Genomic DNA, 22,608 nt, shown 5'->3' with positions numbered 1-22,608 from the left:
GAGCCACAGGGCATGCACATCCTTTGGGATTCTGCTCAAAGGTCCTTTCCTACGAGAAGCCTGCTCTGGCCAGTATAGAAAGTAAAGTACCATCTACCACTGCCACTCTCTGCTCCCTTCTTCTTCCTCCAGGCACTTAAATGTCCCTGTTACCACCTCAAAGACGGAGGCTTGGTCTCAGCCATTTCTTCACCCCCACCACCTGCAACTGTGCCTGGTACATTGTAGGTATTCAGATAGTCACATATGTTGAACAAAAATAGGAATACCAGGCTCTTCTTCATAAACACCAATTCTCAAGAGTACTTTCTAAAGCGAATATCATTACAGCTGAGGAAACAGGCAGGAGAGATCGACCATCTTAAAAGCACACAGTAGAAAGGTGACAGCCTGTTTGCCTTCAAAGCCTGGGCTCTGTCTCGCAGGCTGCTCTGTGTGGCAAGGAAATGGGACAGAGAATCACATCCTGGAATCATTGGTCCAGTTAAGCATGTTCTCCAACATCCAGCGCAGCCATCACTAGCCACTTGTGACTCTTTAATTAATTAAAATTCAATGCCAAAGCCCTGGCCAGGTGGTTCCATTGGTTGGAGTGTCATCCTGTACACCAAAAGGTTGCAGGTTTGATGCCTGGTCAGGGCACATACCTAGGTTGCAGGTTTGGCCCCTGTCAGGGTGGCAACTTGATACATGTTTATTCCTCACATCGATGTCTCTCTCTCTCTCTCTCTCTCGCCCCCCCCTCCCCTCCCTGTTTCCCTCTCTCTTTGAAATCAATAAACATATCCTTGGGTAAGGATAAAAAAATGTATAAAAACAAAACTAAATGCCATGTAAAATTCGGCTCTTTGGTCCAGCTGGCAACTTTTGAAGAGCTCAGTGTGGCCATGGCTACTATATTGGACCATTCAGTCATAGACCATACCTGCTCTAGGAGTTTCGTTATTTTACCCTCAGAAGCGAGATGTTCAAATATCTCTTATTTTACTCTTTCTCTTATTTGTATACCTTTGCATATATGGAGTGGAAAGCAACTTTGTGATGAATGGGTTTTTGTATACAGATAGTAACAATTATAGGTCCTATTTATTCAGTCCTTTCCTTGTGTAGGCACCACTTTAAGCTCTTTAAACATGTTAACTACGTGTTAAGGGGTAGCAGGGAATTGCGACTCAGAGAACTTAAAAGAATTTGCAAAGTATTAGCACTTGTGGCAAGACAGTTTATCAAGTTTTAATGGGAATTACAGGGCCTTCACATATACTGGACTGACATTGTTTAAGAAGCTTAATTTAGATGATTTTATTACATAAAATACCTTTAATACAAAAAGGGGAAGAACCTTTAAAACATGAAGAAGAGTCACCTTAAATTCTTATGTGTAAAGTCACGTGTAATCTGCCACATGACCTATCAGCCACATAAAAATACGTTGCAGTCTCTTTGGCATATATATTTGATTTGGTATCTCAAACTAATTGGCCTTCCTGCTTAGTTTTCTAATAATTTTGGAAGTCAAATCTATTTAGATGCATTGCTGCCTAATATGTCCCTAGCTATTAGAAGTTGTTCAGGTTAAATGAGCAAACTTACAGTGCTGACCAGTGTAGCAGTCACCTTTGCAACGATGGAGCCTTCTGGCCTATATTACTAACACAGTGTTAAGTTGCTATTTTTGTTCATTGCATGGTTTACAGTTATCAAGGATTCTACTTCATAATTTGTTTTATAGAATGTTAGTCATATATGTATTTGAGATGACTTATAGCAAGAGATGAGACAGATATAAAATGTCTGTATGTTAGGTCTATATTTCATTACATAACACAAAAATTCTCCCTCACTTTCAGCAGCTTAAGGAGCGCTTGTTTTTGGTCTTATAATTTGTTAACTGAAGACAGCATGCGTGGATGCCCCAGAAAAGGTGCAGAGACCCCCTGTGGACCATTTCTCAGGACGTTTTTACTGCCATCTTCTCAAAATAGCAGAAACTGGCTACTTTTCCTTCCTTTTCGGTTTCTTTTATATATATTTTTTAATAAAAGAAACGATATTTTTTAGACATTTTTTCTTAAATTTTGAGTTGATTCTCTGCCTTTACTGTGGTCCCATATAAAAATTAATTTTATTTTCTACCTTTACTTTGCTTCCATATAAAAGTTAATTTTGTAATTACCACCACCTTTGGATGGTGTCTCCCAGGTACAGAGCCTCTGCCATGAGGAACATTAACACAGCTTCTCCCTTCTCTGAAGCTTTTTTTGCAACCTTATTTCGCTGAGTTTCTCTTTATTGCAAGAGGTATGTTCCTAGCCTCTTGTCAGAGTATTTTTTCAGCTCTGAACATTCTAAAAACTTAGCTGAAACAGAGAGTTTACTGTATGTAACATTTTTTATCTTTCTTCCTTACCCTCAAGTGAAATCCAGCATTCTTTACCACCATCTGGAGTGAGGGACTTGCCATGGTTTCTATAGAAGCTGTTTTTGCATTGCCACCTGCAGGTTTTTAAAAAGCTCCCCAACTTATACCTTACCTGGTATTTTTCCTGGTTGTATTTCTGCTCAGATATTAATCATGTCCCCTATTCATGAACATAATACTTTTTTGGTTCAGAAATCTCATTGGTAGAACCCTAAGGTCTCTGGAAATAGTGTCGGGTCCTCAGAAGTGGTGTTTCCATTGGCAACATGCAACATGGCTTTTTCTGTGCCAAGTTGTTACCTGGCTTTATTTCATACTCCTGTTTCTTTTTATGTTTCTAACATTATCAACATTTTTTGTTTCTCACCATATGCAGTAAACACTGTTCATTCTTTTTTTCATTTAACAAACTTCAGCACTGTGTTAATCTCCCATTGTAGATAATAGCATGGAAGCAAACATCTGTAAAAACACAGTGTGGTTAATCACATCCTCCCCATTCTTTTTCTGCTTAATTATTTTTCTAGAAAGCTCACTTGATATATTACCTTTACCATGAAAAATTCTAATATACTAATTTTTTAGTTTTCATATTTGAGGCAAGGTTGTTTCAACAATCTTTGCACAGTATTGTAGAGAAGCAGTCATAGTAGCTAGGAAACTGCAACGTGGACCAACAGCAACAGAAGGAATCCCTTTCTGTCCCTGTTGTTGCCTCTCAGCTCACCTCATTCAACAACCTGAGTGCTTATTGGCAGTTGGTATGGTCAGGAGGCTTGTCATGATGTATTTATCTAAAAGACTGTATTTCAAAACGCTTTCTTATACTTACATAAACTTATTTTTTCATCTTTGGGAAATAGTTGGAATTAAGTATCTGCTTCCTTAGATATTTATGTTGATTCTAAATTTTAAAATGTTCCCCATGCTTACTTTTGCCATAATACCATTTTCCAAAGTGGGAAATGATTGCATTAAAAATAATAGCACTGCCCATGAATTAATGGGTCTCGTTGTTTGTGTGGTTTGTCCCTGCAGAGCAACTTTCATTTAGACTTTGGTAATTTGAGGAGGAAGAAACAGCTGTTTTTATCACAGTGTCTCAAACTGGGCACTGTTGACATTCTGGACTGGATGGTTCTTTGCTGCGTGGGCTGCCCTGTGCATCCCAGGATCTTCAGCAGCTTTCCTGGCCTCTCCCCAAACCAGATGCCAGAAAGACCCCCCTCCTCCCCGGTGGTAACATCCAACAGTGTCTTCAGACCCTGGCAGACATCCCTGGAGGGGAGCATCAGACTTGACTGAGAACCACTTTAACCCTGTTGACACCCATCTGTTTTGCCTATTGAAAATGCTATGTTCTATTTTTTTGTAGGTGCCAATGAAATCAGTTTATGGATTATTTTTTGTAGAACTTGCATGGGAGAAGCTTCATGTGAGGATTCCTGCATTTCTTCTCAGTTGTTGCTCCTGCATCACCTCAGTAACAGAAGTAGTAACTTGGTCAGGCTTCACGGTCTCCCTTCCAACCTCCTTTCTGCCGCTAGCTAGCAGGGCAGCTTGGGTCAGCCATGGGCAAAGTCCCTGAGCCTCTGCATTGTCATCTGAAATATGGAGAGAACTGTGCCTTCCTCTGCTTTGTAGGTAGCAGAGAACGAGACCCACAATGCCATCCTGTCCTGATGGAGGGTTTATTGCTCAGTTGGATGGGGCTCAAGAGAAAGATGAGGAAATACTCAGGTGTTCCTACTGTTTTAGTGTAATTTTCTGGGCTCAAGAAAAGATAAGGGAAGGCAATAAGGAAGAGGCTCAAGGGAAAAGGTAGCTGGTGATATGTTCCTTCTGGTCTGTGATACCATGATTTCAAGTAAATAGAGAAATGAGAAAAATCAGAACTGAATAGGTTTTTCATGAAGTTAGTTTTTCCAAGGTGAAGAATGCTCTTTTATAGGTGATAGCCTTCCTCTCTTTTTTTGATGAAATAGGCTCTTACTTATGGAAAGGTGGTTGATTATTTATCCCCTTTTTTTAATATTCCTAATTGGCAAAATAAGAAATTGGCAGATTGTTACCAGTTGCTTAAATTGGTTTTACAAAAATTTGCTGGTCTGTGAAATCTAAAATTTAGGAGACCCGTAGGAGGGTGGGAAGACAGGATAGGAGTGACGTGTGAGTGGGAACCGGGATCCAGAGCAGGGGGGGGGCAGTGGGAACACCACCCGTTCTCTGCCCATTGCTCCCAGGACCTCTTAATTTAGGGAGAAGCTGAGTTTGGGTTCAAGTCCAGGTTAGATTTCATCACTTGCCTATGTGTTGCCCTTACGTAATATTATATTACCTTTATGGGTTTGACTCTTTCATGAATTCTTTTGTCCTGAGGAATGTTAAATCCAAAAACAAGAGAAAAATTGGGCAACTGTAAATTTACTGTGCACGGGGTACCCCAGAATATCTATGGCTGGTATCTTGTATGTACAAAGAAGTCTCAGAACTTTATGACAGCTTTTAAAAATCCATTTTCATTGTATGAGTATTTGCTTGCATCAAGTTCTCCATCTACCTTGATTCTAAGTTTGATTAGAGTGTCATCTACCTAGGAAAATCAACAGGGAACAGCCAAAATCAGACAGGAGAGGAAGCAAAATTACCCTGGCACTTGATCTCCAGGGTGAGAAGCTTGTTGAGTGTCTCCCTCACTGTAAATGCTTACTGGGTGAGCATGCAGTTCGTTGCCAGTGTGAATTCCTTTTACTTACCCTTCCCTGCTGAAAATACAAAGTACTCCTTCGAGGCAATGCCCTGTGATACGTCTTGTTTCTGGATTAAAAATTCCATTAAATAACCTTGCAGTTCTTAAATTTCCCCTGCATCTTAAATGTACTTGACCTATAAAAGTTATTTTTAATTGAGATCTATCCTGACTGGGACAGTGTGTGTGCTGCAGTGTGTGTGAGTGAAACTGATTCCCATGTTCTGTCAGTAAGCAAATCCAATTGGCAAAGTGAGTATTGACTCACTGAAACCTGAAACCTAAGAGTTGAAGACAGCATAAGCCTCTGCTTTCTATAGCTATCTGGGGCAGCAATTCATAAGAAATTGACAAAGTCAAGGGAACAGCTTTTTTCCCTCTGTATTTCACATAATCACTTAAACCCGTTCAGATATTGTTTCAGCAAGAGGTTTTTTTCAAGACATTTAATATCTCCATGGGAAATGGATGAGGCTCCTCATCATACGTCCTTTGCTTATTGGAAAAACCTGACTCTTCAGTAAGTGGTTCTTTGGGTCTGACTTCCAGACACTTTGAATAATGCAGTGCTACAGGGATCCAGCGTGGGATCACCTTGCCTTGCCTTTGTTGGCTATGTCCAGCTCTTTCTAAGGCTAATATGATTTACTTAATTTAAGAGATTGGAATAAAGTTTTTATATGTTGCCAGGGTTGGCTTCAGTGCAATTAAACAGTTTGGTAATAAAGTTGATTGAAGTGGCTAAATAACAGATGCTCTTATAGAGAAAACAGGAAAGTTTCCCTCCTATTTTGCAAAAGTGCATTGGAATAGAAAAGTGATTGTCACACCAATGAGGTGGTTAAAACTCCTCAAGAGATTCATGGATTTGGTTAGAGAGAAGGATCTGAAATACTCGTTTTCATCAGTGTTTGCTTTTTGTGGGGAAGGGTGAGGCATTTGGAGTCTTTTAACTCAATTTTGTCATTAAAAAAATGCTTTTCTAAGGAAAGACACTTTCTAAGGAAAGAAGGTATCCTTAACTGAAGCTTTATATTGACTTTCAAAGAATCCACGAGAACATATCCATTTACTGGGACTGAGAGCTGTAGGGTTTGGGGTTTCTTTATAAGGCTTCAGTTAACTTTGTACTTGAGCCATCTATTGTGATGGGAATTTAGAACACAAGGTGGCACAGCAGAACCTTGCTGTCTGCATAGAGGGACGCAGTAGTGAGTTGAGCTAGGCCTGGCAGCTCACCAATAAATCAGGGAGCAGTCCACGTATCAAGAGCTGTGAAGTAGTCACATCAGCGATAATGGTGATCAAAGGAAGAGCCAAGCTGCCCCTCCCTTCACTGTATCAGCTCTTCCTGCAGCCTTCAAGATACAAATTCACTTCATAAGCTCAACACTTCCCACATTTATTCAAAAGGTGTTTGTTGAACTGGGGCCAGACACTGTGCTAGGGCTGAGGACTAGTCCTGGAATAAGAGACTAAGTCCTTGAAATAGAGACAATAAACAAGTAAATGATAACAGTAAACAAAATAAACAATTATTTTATTTTTTAAACTTTTTAAAAAAGATATTTATTTACTTATTTAGAGAAGGGAAGGGAAGGAGAAAGAAAGGGAGAGAAACATCATTGTGTGGTTGCCTCTCAAGTGCCCCCTATCGGGGACCTGGCCTGCAACAGAGGCATGTGTCCTGTCTGGGAATCAAACCAGTGACCTTTTGGTTCACAGACCGGCACTCAATCCACTGAGCCACACCAGCCAGGGCTATTTTTTCAACTTTTATTTATTGATTTTAGAGAGCAAGCGAGCGACAGAGAGAAAAACATTGATTTGTTGTTTCACTTATTTATGCATTCATTGGTTGATTCTTGTATATGCCCTGACCAAGGACTGAACCCACGACATGGTATTTCAGGACAACGCTCTAACTAACTGAGCTGTCTGGCCAGGGCACGAGCAATAATTTTAGAAAGTCCTAGGATCTGTGAAAACAAACAAACTGGGCTGTGTGAATAAAGTGTGACAAGAAGCGTCAGCTCAGATCTGCTGATCGCCTGCATCCCTGGATGTTTTCTCTGAACAAGTGACATTTGAAGGGAGCCCTGAATGATGAGAAGCTACCCACACATTGTTCTGCAGGTACAGTGTTCCAGGCAGAAGGAACCGCCAGTGGAAATATCCAGAGGAATGAAAGGAATTAGCCCAGAAGTAAAGGGTGTCAGTCTGGCCAAAGCAAATGAGCAAGGAGAAGAGGAGTACGAAATAAAATTAAAGAGGTAGGCAGGGTCAGATCAAGGAGGGCTTTGTGGGACAGGAAAAAGAATTTGCATTTCATCAAAACTTTGCTCAGAAGCCACAGGGACATGTAACTAGGAGACCATATAATCTGATTTTTGCCATAGAGATATGTCTCTGGCTATTGTGTGGATAATGAATTAAGGGGACTGGAGAATAAAGCAGAGAGCCCAGGCTTTAGGCTCTTGCACTCATTTAGGAAAGAAAGTTCTGTGGCAGTGGAGATGGACAAACATGGATGGAATCAGGATACTTTTGGAGACGTGTGGTGGGACAGATTAAGAATCCTCAAGAAGGGCGTATGTTTCAGGGATTTGGTGTCATATAAAGATAAAATTTGGTATACTCTTTCTTGGTCCTGTGACTACCTCGCATTGCTAAAAATAAGCAAGCAGGATAAGGATCATCCTAAAAATCAGTAATCCTGAAATAAAGGCTACTGGCGCCTGCGCCCCGCCCCCCCCCCTCTGCCACTCCCCCAAAACAGCTCAGCACCAGTTACAGTGATAGGTTTCCCTTTGGGGCCAATGACCTTAAAATAAGGGCTCACACAGCATCCTGTTTTTCAAACTCCCAAAAGGAATACTTACAGCTATTTTCTTTCAACGAGTTATTTTGAGCTATTGTTTCATATCTGCCCCCAGCCCCCACCCCACCACCTCCCATACATCCCATGCAGCTAGAAGTCAAACTTTCAGGTTTAGAGGAACTGTCTTAGAGTTTACAGGCCACAAGTAGTCTTTCCTATCCCAGGGAGATCTTGATGAACCATAGATAAGAGGAATGAGTAACAGGGCCAACCCTTAAGCGGTTGCTCAAAAAGCAATTCAAATGTGAAATATGGATGGTAGGAAAGTCAAGCTGTCAGTCTGGCAGCTGGAGAGTCTTTCTCAGAGGTAGAAGCATTTGTAGACTAAAGTAAGACCCTATGCCTAAACAGCTTAATTATGAGTATTTTCAACCCACATAGAGCTAGAGAGCTTTCCTGGAGCCATTTGAGAAGCTGCTTTAATTCCAGCCTTAAAAAGTAGATCTTGGTAGAAATATTCCCTAGAGAAGAAAGATCGGCCTCATGTAGGTCCATCATGATAAATTAGTGGTCTTTTCAGTTGACAGTTCTTTTCCTTCCCCTCCAGGAGAGAAGATGTAGTAGCTCATTCTACTTCTGTCACTCTATCTTTTCCTCACCCCTAATTTTGAAAATAGTCCTCTTATCAGGGAGTGTCATAACATTTACAAGCTAAAGTTCCTATCCACTTTTGAAAGTACTTCATAAGGATTGGTGGCCAGCCAACCTGTTGGTTTGGTTAACACATGTGGCCTTGAATAGTCAGTGATTTGGGTACTGTCACTTGGAGTAAATTATCAGAGACATGAGAAGAATTCAATTGACTATGCTTTGACTTCCATGCTATCTGTAAAAAGGAAATTCTTCCTAAATTCAAATAACAATTGTGTGTTGATATCCCTGTATTCTACGAAGCTACGTGCAGTATTTTCGATGAATGCATTTAGTATGTACAAACAATGTTGTTTTAATTCCTTTCTAGAGAGTTATGATCCAAAATAGATTAAGCACCTTTGAATGAGACCATACAGTTCAGTTTTTAAAAGCACAGGCCCAGCATTAGACCAAGTCCGCTCTTAGCTGTTGCTCACCTGACTATGTGACCTTGACTGTGTTATTTAACCATCAGTGTCTCAATTTTCTCATCTGGATGATGTTGGTACTTAGACAGCAGTTATGAAGTACACACCTGTGTCAAAGCTCACAGTTCTTGCTATTTTTGCACTCAGCCTTTTTTTTTTTTTTTTTTTTTTTTTTTTTTAGAAATTCAAAGAGAAGCCAAGTTTTCACCTCTTCCAGGTTTACTTTACATACTTTTGAGAGTCAACAATAGGACTGTCTATGTTATTTCAGTGGCACCTTTTCATGTTAGACCACTTATCTCTCAAGAATTATATGATGACAATTCATCCATCTTACCTAGCATTTTGAGCAGCCCAAAGTATTAATGACTTCAGGTGTCTCTTCACCTGTGCCAGTTCAAGGCTTAGGACTTCCAGGTGAAAGCCTCTGTAAACCATTAGCAATCACCAACTTCGTAAACCATTTATTTCTCTTCAGGGCATGTTTATTAGGCTATACATACTGTGTAATCGAAGCAGACTGTTTCATAGCTGCAGAGCTATACAATCATATTCTTAATCTTCTTAATAAAATGCCAACTAACACAACATTGGGAGCTTCTTATTCCAAACATCTGAAGTCCAACCATCTCTCTAAATTGTGATGGCCATAATATATTATAATGACCTTTACAAGGTACCCAAAGGAAATAATGTTTTCATCTTTTTGGAGATGTTGGGTCTGATGCTTCTATTCTTAGCAGCTGGTATGATATTTACATTGAAAAATGATACCATGGGGTTGATTATGACAGTTGGCCAGAGAAAGGAGAAAATAATCAAACATGTTTAAACTAGAACCATTTTTTCATCTGGTTTTATAGATTCAGTATTGTGATATATAGTGTTTGTAGAATCCTTCAATGAAAATGTACTCTAGTTTAAAACTTGGCCTTGAGTTTATGCTGCCACACTGATTAGCTTTAATTAAAAAAAATTAAATAACCTTAAAAGACACCATTGCCATTATGCAATAAAGCATCCATCATTGTACGTTCTGCCAGTCCCCAACCCCGTGACCCAGTGCTGGGCCTCCTTCAGTGTTCATCTCATCCCTCTGACCCTTCTTTACATTGGATTAGCTTTCCTTCCTCATGCTCCCAAAAGCAGCATGCTTCTTCATGTCATGGCACTTAGCAATGACCACACTGAATTATAACTCACTTTGCTTCCTTCTCTTTTGAAGGATAGACTGTGAACTTGTCCAGGTCAGAGCCATGTCTGATTTACCTTTATCTCTTCAGTAATGTTTTACCTGGCAAATGGCAGAGCTCAGTAAATCTTGTATGGTTGAATAGCCACATGGTCAGTTCCTTCTCATGAGTCAGGTATTGGCTCAAATACTGTCTCTTCAACAAAGACGGGCTTGAACACCCAGTACAATGAGCTCTGCAGGCCAAGAACAGCGTGTTCGTTAGCCTGCTTTACTTTCCTTACCCAGGTTATCACTCTGAAATTCCTGGCTAAGTTGTTTATTCTGTCTTTCCCCACAGAACATGAGCCTGTGAAAACAGGCTCTTGGAGACTGTCTTCATTGCTTTATTTCATGCCAACCTCTTGCACATAGTAGGCCCTTAGCACAGTTTGGTTAAATGAGTGAGTGAATTTTCCCCACTTCCCTTTCTGCCCTCAGAGGAAAAAGTTAGGACTGACTTTACCTACCTTTTTCAGTCTTCTAGACTGTCCTTAGCATTTTATTAATAAGGTCAGGGCACTTTATATTTATTTCATGGTTATATATTATGTATGAAACAATCAGAAAAACTAGATGGGAGAGGATGGTGCACATGACTTTTTTTTTTTTTAGACAGGTTACTGGTCATTAATGTTAATTGTTAGAACCACTGGTTTTCAGTCCACCATCAATGCTGAATTTCTGGGTAAATCATAGATTCTCTCACTGTATTTTTTCTGCACTTCTCTTCACATCTTTACTTCATTGAATTCTTAGTATTTTGCCCCGTAATCATATTACCCCTCCTCCTCAATAAAAGCATTACCTAGAAGATTCATTATTTTTTATGCAGGAGCATTTTGCTGATAAATAGTGTTCCAGTGTGTTCTTTAAATGGATTTTCTCCCCTCAAAAAAAAAATTTTTTTAGATGTGTCCTTTAGATCTTTCCAAGGAAGAAGAAGAAGCAAGCTATGAAACTTTTCCCTTTCTGCTTTCTGCTTGACCCTTCTCATTGTCACTTCTACTTGCAGATACAATATTTTACATATGCTGCCCTTATTAGAGGCACAAACTTTGGTGGTGTGAATCTCACCCTAGGAATTGCATCTAACACCATAGTGATGTGCTTGGGCAAGGATTATTTAACCTGAGGATCATGGGACCCAATAGAATAGGCTTCTCAGGGCTACTGGTTGAGATTTCAGAGACTGCTTAAAATAATATGCAAAACTGTGTGCTTCTGTGCAGCTTTGCTTGAGAGAGGCTCTAACAGCTTCTGATTCTAATGTCTTCAATCAAGCCATGGACCAAGTAATTTAGTAGCACAGACAACTGAGTAGAAATGGCAGTCACTGAGTCAAGAAAAGAGCTAGAACTCCAGTTATTTTGTAATTTAGCACTGCACAAAAGCCAGTAAGTACATGGCATTGTCTAAGCACACAGCATGGCCGCAGTACTCAGTAATGTTTAGCTGTTCATGCTTCTAGCTGTGTTGTATGTAAAATCTAGAAAACTTGGAAAATACTGAAAAGACAACTTGAATCACACATTAATCATAGCATTCAGAAACAGTATTTTAATACATTTCCTTCTAGTTTTTGGGTGTATGATATATGCATGTGATTTTATACATATATATTTTTTAACAATGAATTTATATTCTATGGCAGTTTCTGCCCTTCTTTTCATGATTTATATCATTACCATTTTTCCACATCCCTATTCCTCACTGTATTAATTTTTAATGGATTCATAATTTTTCAATTATTGATATAATAATCTGCTTGCTTAGTCATCTGTTCATGGAAGTTCATATTTCTTCCAGTTTTTAATCTTCTTTAAAGACTTCTGTGTGAAACATCTTTAAAAATGTTTTTTTATTTATTGATTTTAGAAAGAGAGGAGTGGGAGGGAGAGAGAGAAAGAGAAACATCAGTTTGTTGTCCCACCTATTTATGCATTCATTGGTTGATTCTGGTATGTGCCCTGACCATGGGTCAAACCCGCAACCTTGGCATGGCGGGATGATGCTTTAACCAATGGAGGTAACTGGCCAGGGTTTGAAAATCTTTTTTTGTATAACTCTTTGAGATGCTTTAATTACTTCCTTAATATAAACTCCTAATGATGAGTTTATTGAGTTAAAGTCAGCTCTGGTTTTTGTGTCCTGCATTTAGGATTACGTATTGATAGATTGTAGAGTAAGAGAGAAGGCCAGGGGTCTGAGATGAAATGTGCTCAGGAGTAGCCTTATCCTCTTTGGTACCTAATATCATCCCCTAACCAAGTTCTCAGAGTCTTTGCTTTCCGTGGCTGTGGGTAGTCTTCATGAACTACCTGTCTCTTTCTTGTTCTCTCTCTCTCTAAATATATATATCAGTTCCCTGCTCCTTGCACATTGCCTTACCTGATTGAGGTGCAATACAGTTTTTAATGCAACATTTGCTATGCAGAACTCTGAAGTATCCCATGTGTTCAGTGGCATGTGGATTAGCAACATAGACACAGGGTTTGTTAGAACACTGAGGAGGAAACCAAAATAACAAAGTACACTTTTATGATTTGTTGATCCACTTTGCATGTGACAGTGACTTTAGAATTCACTCTTTTGAAGCCCTTTGCAGTATGTTTCATGATTCTGTTAGTGAGTTAGGTTGACATTCTCACTTTCTTTAAACCAGAAGAGGGCACGAGGTCCTGGGAAGCCCCATCTCTTTCCCAACGACCCAGGTTTTGCTCGTCTCAGTGCTGACATGGTCGGGCTTGGCCTCTGTCTCGTTCCCAGGTAGCCCAGCTACGCTATCCAACATCATTCCTATTTCCACTTAGTCAGTAGGACAGGCACAAGTCCTAATCTCAGCAGAATGCTTAAAGAAACTGTACATATAGAAGTAAGTAACTCTTGGATGTAGAGATCAGCGATGGCTCTACAGATTTAAAGGTGCAATAAAATGTCCTGAAATTTAACTTACTTAAAAAGGCAGTATAGAGTTTTGTTTATTGTGGTTATCTATGTGTATATATAACTGAATAAATAAAGCTTTTCATGCTGTAGAAAAAAATAGGTAATAAAGTCATCCTTGATCCCATGAGTCAAACATTGACGTTTTGGAGTATAACCTTCGAGTCTTTGTTTCCAAATGCATATGGATTCTGTTATATTCTTACTTTTTTTATATGAATTGTGTACCACCATTATAAAATTTCATCAAAATAACATTTGCCATTTTGTTATATGAGAACATGTTCAATAGAATAGTTTATAGCCTTGATATTTAAAAGGAATGAGATTTCTCCTCCTCATGTTAATTGGTCAGATCCCAGTCACTAGCGGTCAATTTGCCATTTGTTTCTCCAAAGGGACACTTTCATTGTGGGGAACTTTAGAAATTCAGTTTCCAGGCTTTTCTCACTTCTGTAGATGACACTTAGACTCACACTTTGAACCTACTACACTTCCCTGCAAAAGTTTTCTGGGATCCCTTTGAAGTAGCATTTGTCACCTTCTAGGCTCTCAGAGCAGATGGTGCCACCCATGAATTCTTTCTTCTGCCTTGTCTCAAAATCCCACTTCTTTCCCTGGAGGGAGCAGATGAACCCATTAAGACAGGTGCTGTTTCTATTCATGTGCTTCCTATGGAGTATGAGATTTATACAACACAGGCTTCCCACTGGGAACACGAAGTGTGCGTTTGTCCTAAGGAAAACCACCAATGTGCCATCAAGTGTGGGACTGAGCTGCTTGCTGTCGTCCAGCCAGTATGGGGTGGCCTACTGTCAGCTCTGGTTAGACAAGAGCTGCATCCTCTGATTTCTAGATCTTGGAGAATTGTGCCGAACGGTGACCTCTTTTGAGTGTTTTCCATTAGGTCTCCCAGCTGTTTTCAATCCATCCAAATAGTTTGGGCTAAAATTAATTATCAATTGTATCAGAAGTTTTGTTCCAGCATTCCTATTCATTAGATTTTTAAAAAAATCTAGTGAATGCATGAACCTAAAACAAATCTTTGTTGTTGCTTTAAAGCAGTCAAATGGAGTCAGTTGATTTTGGACTTGTAAAATACTAGTTTGCGACCACTTCGGGCTCCTGTAAAAGGTGTGGCTTTTTAAAAAGGTTTTCAATAACTAGCTAGGAAACAGGAACAAATTCCTCTTTAAATTAAAAGAAGTTTGTTTTTGTTGCTGTTGTAAAATACAACTTGTGTCAGCTGAGCTGGGGCCATTGGAATGTTCCGTGGACTGTCTCCTCAGAGGAAACAGGCCACAACTCCTTACCCCGGTGTGCTGCAGACAGTTAACTGAAAGGCCATTAATGAATTGGTATTTATTTTTCAATTAATATTTCATTATCTCAGCAAGGTGTAAATATGGTATTTCTGATAAAGCATTTTAATTTAAGGCTAAATTTTGCCTACAGTAGCCCCTGGATCCCTGCCTTTCTTTGTCCCTCCAGAAATGTCCTTGTTATCAGTTTGGTGTGGACAGTCATAGAAGGCAAATGCTCTGCATGTGTCTGAGTGAGGTTCGCACCTGTCTCCTCCTGTACCTGCCACTCTGGACCCTGCTGTTCTCAGTCAGCGTTATGTTTTAGAAACCATCCACATTGTTACCCATAGAGATGGCTTATTTCTTCTAACCTCTGCAGACTGCTTTATAGGTTGGATGTCCCACAGTTTATTTAGAATTTCCATTCGTTTCCAGGTTCCCTTTATACAAACAGTGCTGTGGTGAGCATCCTTATACAGGCATCTTTGAACATGCGTGCGCACGCGCGTGTGTGTGTGTGTGTGTCTGTCTGCCTGTCTATCTGTCTCTGTGATAGAGAAGGAAAAGTGCCCCTTATTTTACATATGAAAATCATTAAAGGCAGGGAATTTAAGATGGCCCTAGTCTTACAAATGACTAGCAAAGTGTGGGCTGAAGCCATTTTCCCTGACTCCTCTTACCTAGTTGGACATACTTTACAAGTTTTTGTAGAGAACCATAGGGATCCTGGGTAAAGCCAAGTCTAGCTAACTACAGTGAAGCCTGTTCATTCTAATCAACGAAGAAGGTCAGTCTGAATTAGGGAAAAGTCTGAATTTAAGATGTAATATTATATAATTTTTAAGTATATACAGTAAACCCCACTAATATAACTTGATAAAATTCATTAAGGGAATCATATGAATGAATAAATAAAAGCGCCTAATAATTATTTTTAAGAATAATGGCATATCTAAATTGCCCAGCACAGTTATTCTCACCCATAGGTAAAAATATTTCCCCTACAATATTTTTTTTTTGTATTATAACATGCTAGGCAAGTGATTTTTGCCTAGAGTAAGAAAATTAGAGCCACCTCCTTCCTGAATGGTATCAGTTAGCAAGGGGAGAGGAAACGGGGGATGGTTGAGGGCCTACCCCTTGCCAGGTACTAGGCTTTTAAACATTCTGTTCATTTCCTTACTGTAACAGTCTTAGTCTTATTATCTCCATTTGATTAATTGAGAAACTGAGGCATAGAGGGCTCTAAAGCAGCTCACTGAAAGTTACCTCTTGAGTCTGCTTGACTCAAAAGAGTAATACTTTCTGTACTGGATTGTAGTTTCCTTAGTGGTCCTCAGACCCCCTGGAATGTTCATATGCAGATTCCCGGGCCCCTGCCAGGTGAGCCCCAGGGATCCTGCATTTTAACAAGCTGCACTGTGAGAGCCGTTCTGCCAGACTGCGGTGACCTCTTTGTGGCGATGTGATGAGCCCTGCCAAAAGACTGTGTTCATGCCTCGGAGGACCAGTGACCCTGCTCAGGTCTAGCTGCAGTGGACACATTCCCCTTGCTCCTTGCGGTGGCTTCTTCCTTACCCATTTCTGGTTCTTTGTACTACTTGCCCTAAACTTAGATTGGCTCATGGTTTGTCAAGTCACTTCCCAAAGAGTAGATATCCTCACGCTACATGGGGATCATTTTCTTAAAAAGGTTGAAATTTTCAGTGCAGTCATCAGATTTCAAGTGTATCTTTGGTGTCTAATACAGATGGAATCTGCATTTTGCATTCTAACTCTTGTTCAAGCCAGAAAAAAAAAAAAAAGAAAATGAGAGGGCCGCTCGCAGAAATGATTACTTTTGAAACACTGTTGGATGCCTTAATTTTCCTTTCTAGCCCTCCATTGCTACACTCCCCTGGGGGCACATTTCCCAGGCTCTGCCCCTACTCCCTTTCAACTTTCCTGGAAGTGAGGAGATCCAAGGTCCCTTCCAGCTGTATTACTCCCACTAAGGACAGGGTTTTGGAAGAGCCAGCCAGTTTCACGACCATCTTTGTCTCCTCTGCCTTCCTCTTTCTCCATTATTATCTATCTCAGTTCTGTAAAATTTCTCATTTTTCTTTTTTACTCGCCCACAACCTGCTTTCCCCTTCAGGGGCTGGTCCCATCTGAGTTTTTTTCCCAGCAGGATGAATAGGAGTTTGCTTGGTTCACTGCTGCACATGGAGAGGTGCATCCATGATCCGGACAGGGGTCCTAGAGCAACTCGTATCTGTGTTCTGTGCTGGCAGAAGATCATCCGTCTTTGTTTTGGTGTTCTGCCCATCCAAAATAAAGAAGGCATTTCCCCTGCTGACAGGCAGAGGAAAAAAAAAAAAAGAAAGAAAAGACCAAAAAAAGGAAAGAAAGAAGGAAACCTTAACCATGTACTCCGCTGAAATTAAATATGCATCCCTTCCTCTCTTCTTATTGGTCCACTTCAATTGACAAGTGGATTGGGTAGAAAGGAAATATCCTGGACTTAATTGTAAGTTAAGTCTCTCTTAATCCAGAAGAGCATTTGAGATTCTGTCCAAGTGTTCAATTTCCCAGGCCGCCGAGGTCTGTGAATTTCTTTTCCCAGCCTCCAGGCTGCTGCAGTACAAGTCAGCATAGCTAATGCAGATAGATCTCCTGCCTCCCGTCTCCTCCTCCCCTGCTTTGATTCGATATGAACAGCCTAGTAACTCCAGTGCTGGGGAGGAATCTGACATAACTCTGCAGATGGCTAGGTTGCCCTGAAACACCTGGGGGTTGTTCTTTAAGGAAAAGGTAACATTTATATGCTAATAATTCTCCCCCCTCCCCTTGTTGCATTTTTTCCAGGACTGCCAGTTCCCAAGAAGAGCCCTAAGTCGGTAAGGACTTGCCAGTTACTTGGTGCTTATTTGGGGAGTGGGGGGCGGTTGGTGGTGGGAGGGGATGCTGTCTGGCTTGACTTCACTAAATGTGTTTCAGAGTGGATGGGGAGACAGGAGCCTGGCTCGGTAGATTAAGTTCTGGGGATCTGCTTAGTGTAGAAGGTATTTGGGTTTGTCTTTAACTGTCTAGTGATTGTGGGTAGGCTGCGGGAGCCTGGATAAAGAATGCATGACTGGAATCTTCTCTGTATAAATACGTTACAACTCTCTTTCAAATGGATGAGTTTCTTAGATGTTTTAACCTGAGACAAATGCTATTGTTTCTTTTGGGAGGAGAAGGGGGAAAAAAAGCTCCACCTGCTTCCTGGGTAGCCTTGCTCTCAACTGGTGTTTCCAGTCGTTCACATGGTAGATGCTCCCCCTGAGCTTTCTTATGCACCGAATGATTAATGATTTACAAAATTAAAAAGCCTGTAGGTTTAAGGAAGAAATGCTCTGCCTTACATGTATGTCAGTGCTCACATGGAACAATGTTCACTGCCCCAGCACTGAGAATAAGACATTTCCTTGCAGTGGAAGTCCTTTGTTGTTTTGCTAGCTTTAGCAGCATTATGCTGCAGGTACAGGATTCTTTAAAAAAAAAAAAAATCGATGTTTGCTGTCCTTTCTAATCTGGTTTCCCTGAAGATGCATTACCTAGTTGACATGTTAGCTAATAGCTTAGAGGCTGTAGTGTTTTGATTGGTGGTGTGAGCTTCTCCCAGGGCACTGACAACAAATTAAAATGCTACTTACAAACTCAGAATCTGGAACCCCGATGTCTGTGAAATTGATCTGGGTGGAAGAGGCTTCCCAATTCATTGCCATTCAGATAAAGAACAGCCACTTTCATGTGGCTTAGAATATTTTGGGGAGGGAAATTTTACAGCTTCCTGTCACCAGGAAAGGAGGACCTTAAAACTTTGTGGCTCGTGGCGCTGCAGCTGAATTCTCTCCACCTGCCTCCAAGCCTGGCAGCAGGAGGTGGAAGTTTATTAAGGAGATGAGAGAGGGAGCTTCCTGCATTCCGAAGCCCCACTCCCAAGTTCTCCTAAGAGAAAAACCTGCAATAATTGATGTGATTGCAATGGTTTAATGCCGTGGTGATTGGGACATGTGACTTCAGGGCTGCTTCCCTTGTCAGTTTGTATTAATATCCAGGAAGAAAAGTGCTGGTAGGCACCCACTGAGATGCCAGAGCCTTTCTGTGTGCATGTGTGTATATGCATGCACATGGGTCTTCCCATCCCTGGGTCATAGTCAGAAACCTGTTCAGCCTTCAGGAAGAGAGAAGAAATCTGGAGGATGTATCGCATGAGCTTGAGTTAGCAGGAGCCATCCCTTTTCTCCCCCACCCTCAGCCGTGCTACACGGTAGACTTATTTTACACACCCACATGGAGCGGAGCCTTGACAAGGAGCATAGTGGAGGAGATTCAGTAGTTTTGCACAGGCAACAAGACATCAGGAGGCATGGTATTCTTTTTGTTCTGCATCCTATTCAAACTTACTGTGCAAGAGGATTTTTGTAGATTCATTTGTGTCTCTTCTTCCCCAAAGTGTTTTGGAATTCCCTGCTGCATTCAAGGGTATCAAACAGGTATAGAGCCTGCATTCACCGAATCAGTTGAAAGAATTCCCTATGACAATTTATTTTTGTAGAAGCCTTGTCATTAGCGGAAGCAAGCCAATTACTCAGGCTGCATTCCTAGGGGAAAAAAGCTCTCTTAACTGCTTTGCCCACAGTCTGCTGGCTCTTAATTACCATAAGTCAAGAGGCTGGTGTGTTGCTGGGTTAGAGAAGAAAAAGCCCCCAGCTTGGGGTTTGTCCTTACCTGCTTTTTGTGCCAGGACAGAGATGATGGTTTGCACGGCACTGCTGGCACACTCTGGCAGCTGCTATACAAAATTTGGGGGATTTCAGCCAAGGCCTGCTGCTGCTGCCGGTGGAGCATGGCTGACATCTGTGATCAGGGGGAGCGCTGCACAGGTGGGCGGAATGCCGTTCCCCTTTCCCAGTCTGAATTTCAGTGATGTCCTGCCAGAGAGACAGAGGAGCATGGGGCCTTTTCAGGTGGGGTCTGCGGGAATCCACAGGGAGGCGGCGTGTCCTGGTTCCAGACAGCCATTCATGTAATGACAGATGGGGTCAGGTTCGCAGGCTGTGTAATAAAATGCCGGAGCTGTGATGTGCTTAGATTTACCATCAGCTCTGAATATACTGTCTTACACCAGCAACATGTGTTCTTTTTTTTTCTTAAAGGTTCCTGACATTGTTGGCTTGCTCATGTGACTGACAGCTTCTTTTTGCCCTCATGCCTTTTGTTAAAAAAATAGTGTTTTCAATAATTAAGTAGTCGAGTGTTTATTAGAACAGAGGGACTTATCTTTTTGATCTAGGTTCCCCTCCTGGACGGCCTTGATAGCTTACTCTTAAGCAATTTCACCTACTAGATGTAGTTTAAATGTCGACTTTATGGTTTATGGACTCGCTGGGAACAATGGCAGTGTCTTAATGAAATTTATTAATTTAATACTGGGATGTCCATAACATCAGAGATTTTTCTGCTGCATGGCAGACACAAAAATAAGACATTTGCTGTCAGGTTTCAGATCTTACTAGGAAACTGATTCTGTGGCCCAATTTAATAACCCTGACCGGAAACTCATTTAAGAGAGTGTTGGTCTAGATCACACATAAGGATTTTGTGTGTGAGAATTTAAAACTCTAAATATCTTAGCAAACCCTGAATTTTAAGTTAATATCCATTCATGTTTTCTCACTTCTTCATTTCTCACTTGTGCTTCTTTTTCTCCCTTCCTTCATCTCTCTACCCGTCCATCTGTCCAACCATCATCTATCCATTTATCTATCAATACATTTATCTTTTACTCATTATTCCAAACATCCATTCATTTATTTAGCAAATAAATGGAGAACATACTAAGTGCCAGGTTTTGTATGTGGCACTGGGAATACTATAATAAATAAGATGTCATGGCACCTCTCTTTTTGGATCTTACAAACACAAAATTTATTGACTGCTACTTTCAAAAGATAGACTCATTGTCACAAATCACCAATACTTCGTAATGCATTTGTTCCAACAATAAGTGTTAATTGAGTATCTTTTCTGTCAGACCAGTGCCAGTATATAACAAGAACTAAAACAGAAGACATTCCTGCCCTTGTGCAATGAGCAGAGACCAACAGCCACACAACCAGGCAGATCGACATAGACCTCCTCATGGGGCTTAAAGTCTGATGAACAACTACTTTCAAAAGTTGTCAAAGCAGAACCAAGTACACACTTAATGAAAATCATTCAGCTCTAAATTGCAGTAACCTAAATTAAATAGTCATACAAAGCCATAAAAAAACCCCATAATTGAGTTAGGTGCTGTGATTGAGCTGTGGAATTTTTCCAAGTTCCCTAGCAGCCTGAGCAATTCAGGAAACCACATGATTTACTGTGTCAGATCAAAGAAAGCGTACCATGTTCACTAGGGAGACACAACATTTCCAGTTACTCAAAAACTTCTCACGCAGTTTTCATAAGGGGGACACTGAATGGTAGGCAAGGCAGTCTCTCCAACAACCTCTTGCAAATGCAGCAAGATGAAAGCTAGCCATAGTGACAGGTTTCTGTTCCATTGTCTTCTGTTCCTTTTCCTTGGAAAGGATGCGAAGGACTTCGCTAACAACTAGTCACTAAGAGATGTGAGGGAGAACCCTGTAGGACAACGTGCACAGTGAGTGCGCCCAGACTGGATCATCCAGTTTTATGTATGCTTCCTCTTTCTGAAACTCTCCTGGTTCTCACAGGACTCTGATGCCATTTGTCCTTCAACCAGAGCAATAATACAACTAGTCATACTTCCTGTGGGCTGCAAGGTAAGGAGTAGATGGGAGAAGGACTTAAATAAGCTCCCTTGCCTCTCACCTCCCACAGCAACTCATACCCTCAACCCTTTGCAGCCCTAAAAAATAAGACTTAACAGTTATGTTAGATGCTTTAAAACATTCAGTGTAAACTAAAATTCATTTTCCTATCTAATGTACCTCCCTTTCCTTCTCCATTGACTCCTCTTGCCTGCCTTTTTGGAAGAATTTGTTTGACTTAGACACATAAGTGGTAAGAGAAAGAGACAAAAATAAGGACCATCATCTGCCTGGCCTTGTATTTGAATCTCTGCTTTTCGCACAACCTTTAATGACATTGGCCCGCTATCTCATCAACACTTGGAGTTTTTTCTTTCCTGTTGTCCATGTAAATTGCTGCAGTGGCCTTCAATCTTGGCAGATAAGTGAACTGTAAATAATTTTGTTTTAAAATGTATCGATTTGTCATTGTTAGGCTACATGAATTCTTTTCATCATTAAAGCTCCTAAGTGCTGTCTATATTCATTTGCTCTTCCAAGCGGATATTTTCGGCTTACTTTATAAGTACCTTCATTTGAAATGATTCTGTGAAATACTGATGAGCTGATTTTTCCCCCCATTTCTGTTTATAAAAACCATTGCATCTTCCGGATCTTCCTGGTCTGTCAGTAGTAAGGAAATCATTCATTATAGGGAAGTTGGTACAATTTTATTTTAAAAAGTCTTATGGCTAGTATGTGGCCAAGGACTTCTATGGAGTTTTCAAAATTAAGCCCATTTCCTTTTTCCTAGTTGGTTCTGATTTGATATTCAGAAATTAAAATCTTGATTCAGAAATATCAGCACAGTGACAACAACGCATTGGAAATACTCACCTCAATGCATGGCAGCCCTTTCCAATCAGTTCCTAAAGCTGGGACCTGGGAAGTGAGTGCCCACGTTTGTGAGACCTCTTCCTCCTACTGCTGCTGTCCCCTGCTCAGACTGTGAGCAGTTCCTATTGACTCTAGCACCAAATGGCTTTTAGCTACACTTGGCCTTCTGCTTCGCCACTCCCACTCCCCGTATAAACTTCTTGGGCTCCTCCCCTGCACACTCAGTAGTTCCCTGACTGCTCTCTGCTTTCACCCCCTTCCCCACCAACCTTTACACCGCCCAGCAGCCAGACTAGACTTTCTGGACACACGGTGGCTCCTGGTGCACACCTGCT

At 40.8% G+C, this 22,608-nt stretch overlaps 1 protein-coding gene across 13 annotated transcripts in view; it reads left to right on the top strand.

The window, feature by feature from the left end:
- The window catches only part of MAGI1 (membrane associated guanylate kinase, WW and PDZ domain containing 1), a 613,456-nt gene that overhangs the window by 553,574 nt on the left and 37,274 nt on the right, over positions 1-22,608 (top strand). For all 13 annotated transcript variants that reach the window (XM_054595357.1, XM_054595351.1, XM_054595350.1 and 10 more), the window contains one exon: positions 17,442-17,473. In XM_054595357.1, the coding sequence (XP_054451332.1) occupies positions 17,442-17,473 (32 nt within the window). The remainder of the gene's footprint in view (positions 1-17,441; positions 17,474-22,608) is intronic.

This window comes from Pteronotus mesoamericanus, unplaced genomic scaffold (genome assembly GCF_021234165.1).
Source record: "Pteronotus mesoamericanus isolate MK-2021 breed Mesoamerican mustached bat unplaced genomic scaffold, CSHL_Meso_final scaffold_54, whole genome shotgun sequence".
Taxonomy (NCBI): Eukaryota; Metazoa; Chordata; class Mammalia; order Chiroptera; family Mormoopidae; genus Pteronotus; species Pteronotus mesoamericanus.
Note: the sequence above shows the minus strand (reverse complement) of the source record. Positions and strands in the feature narration are given on the sequence as shown.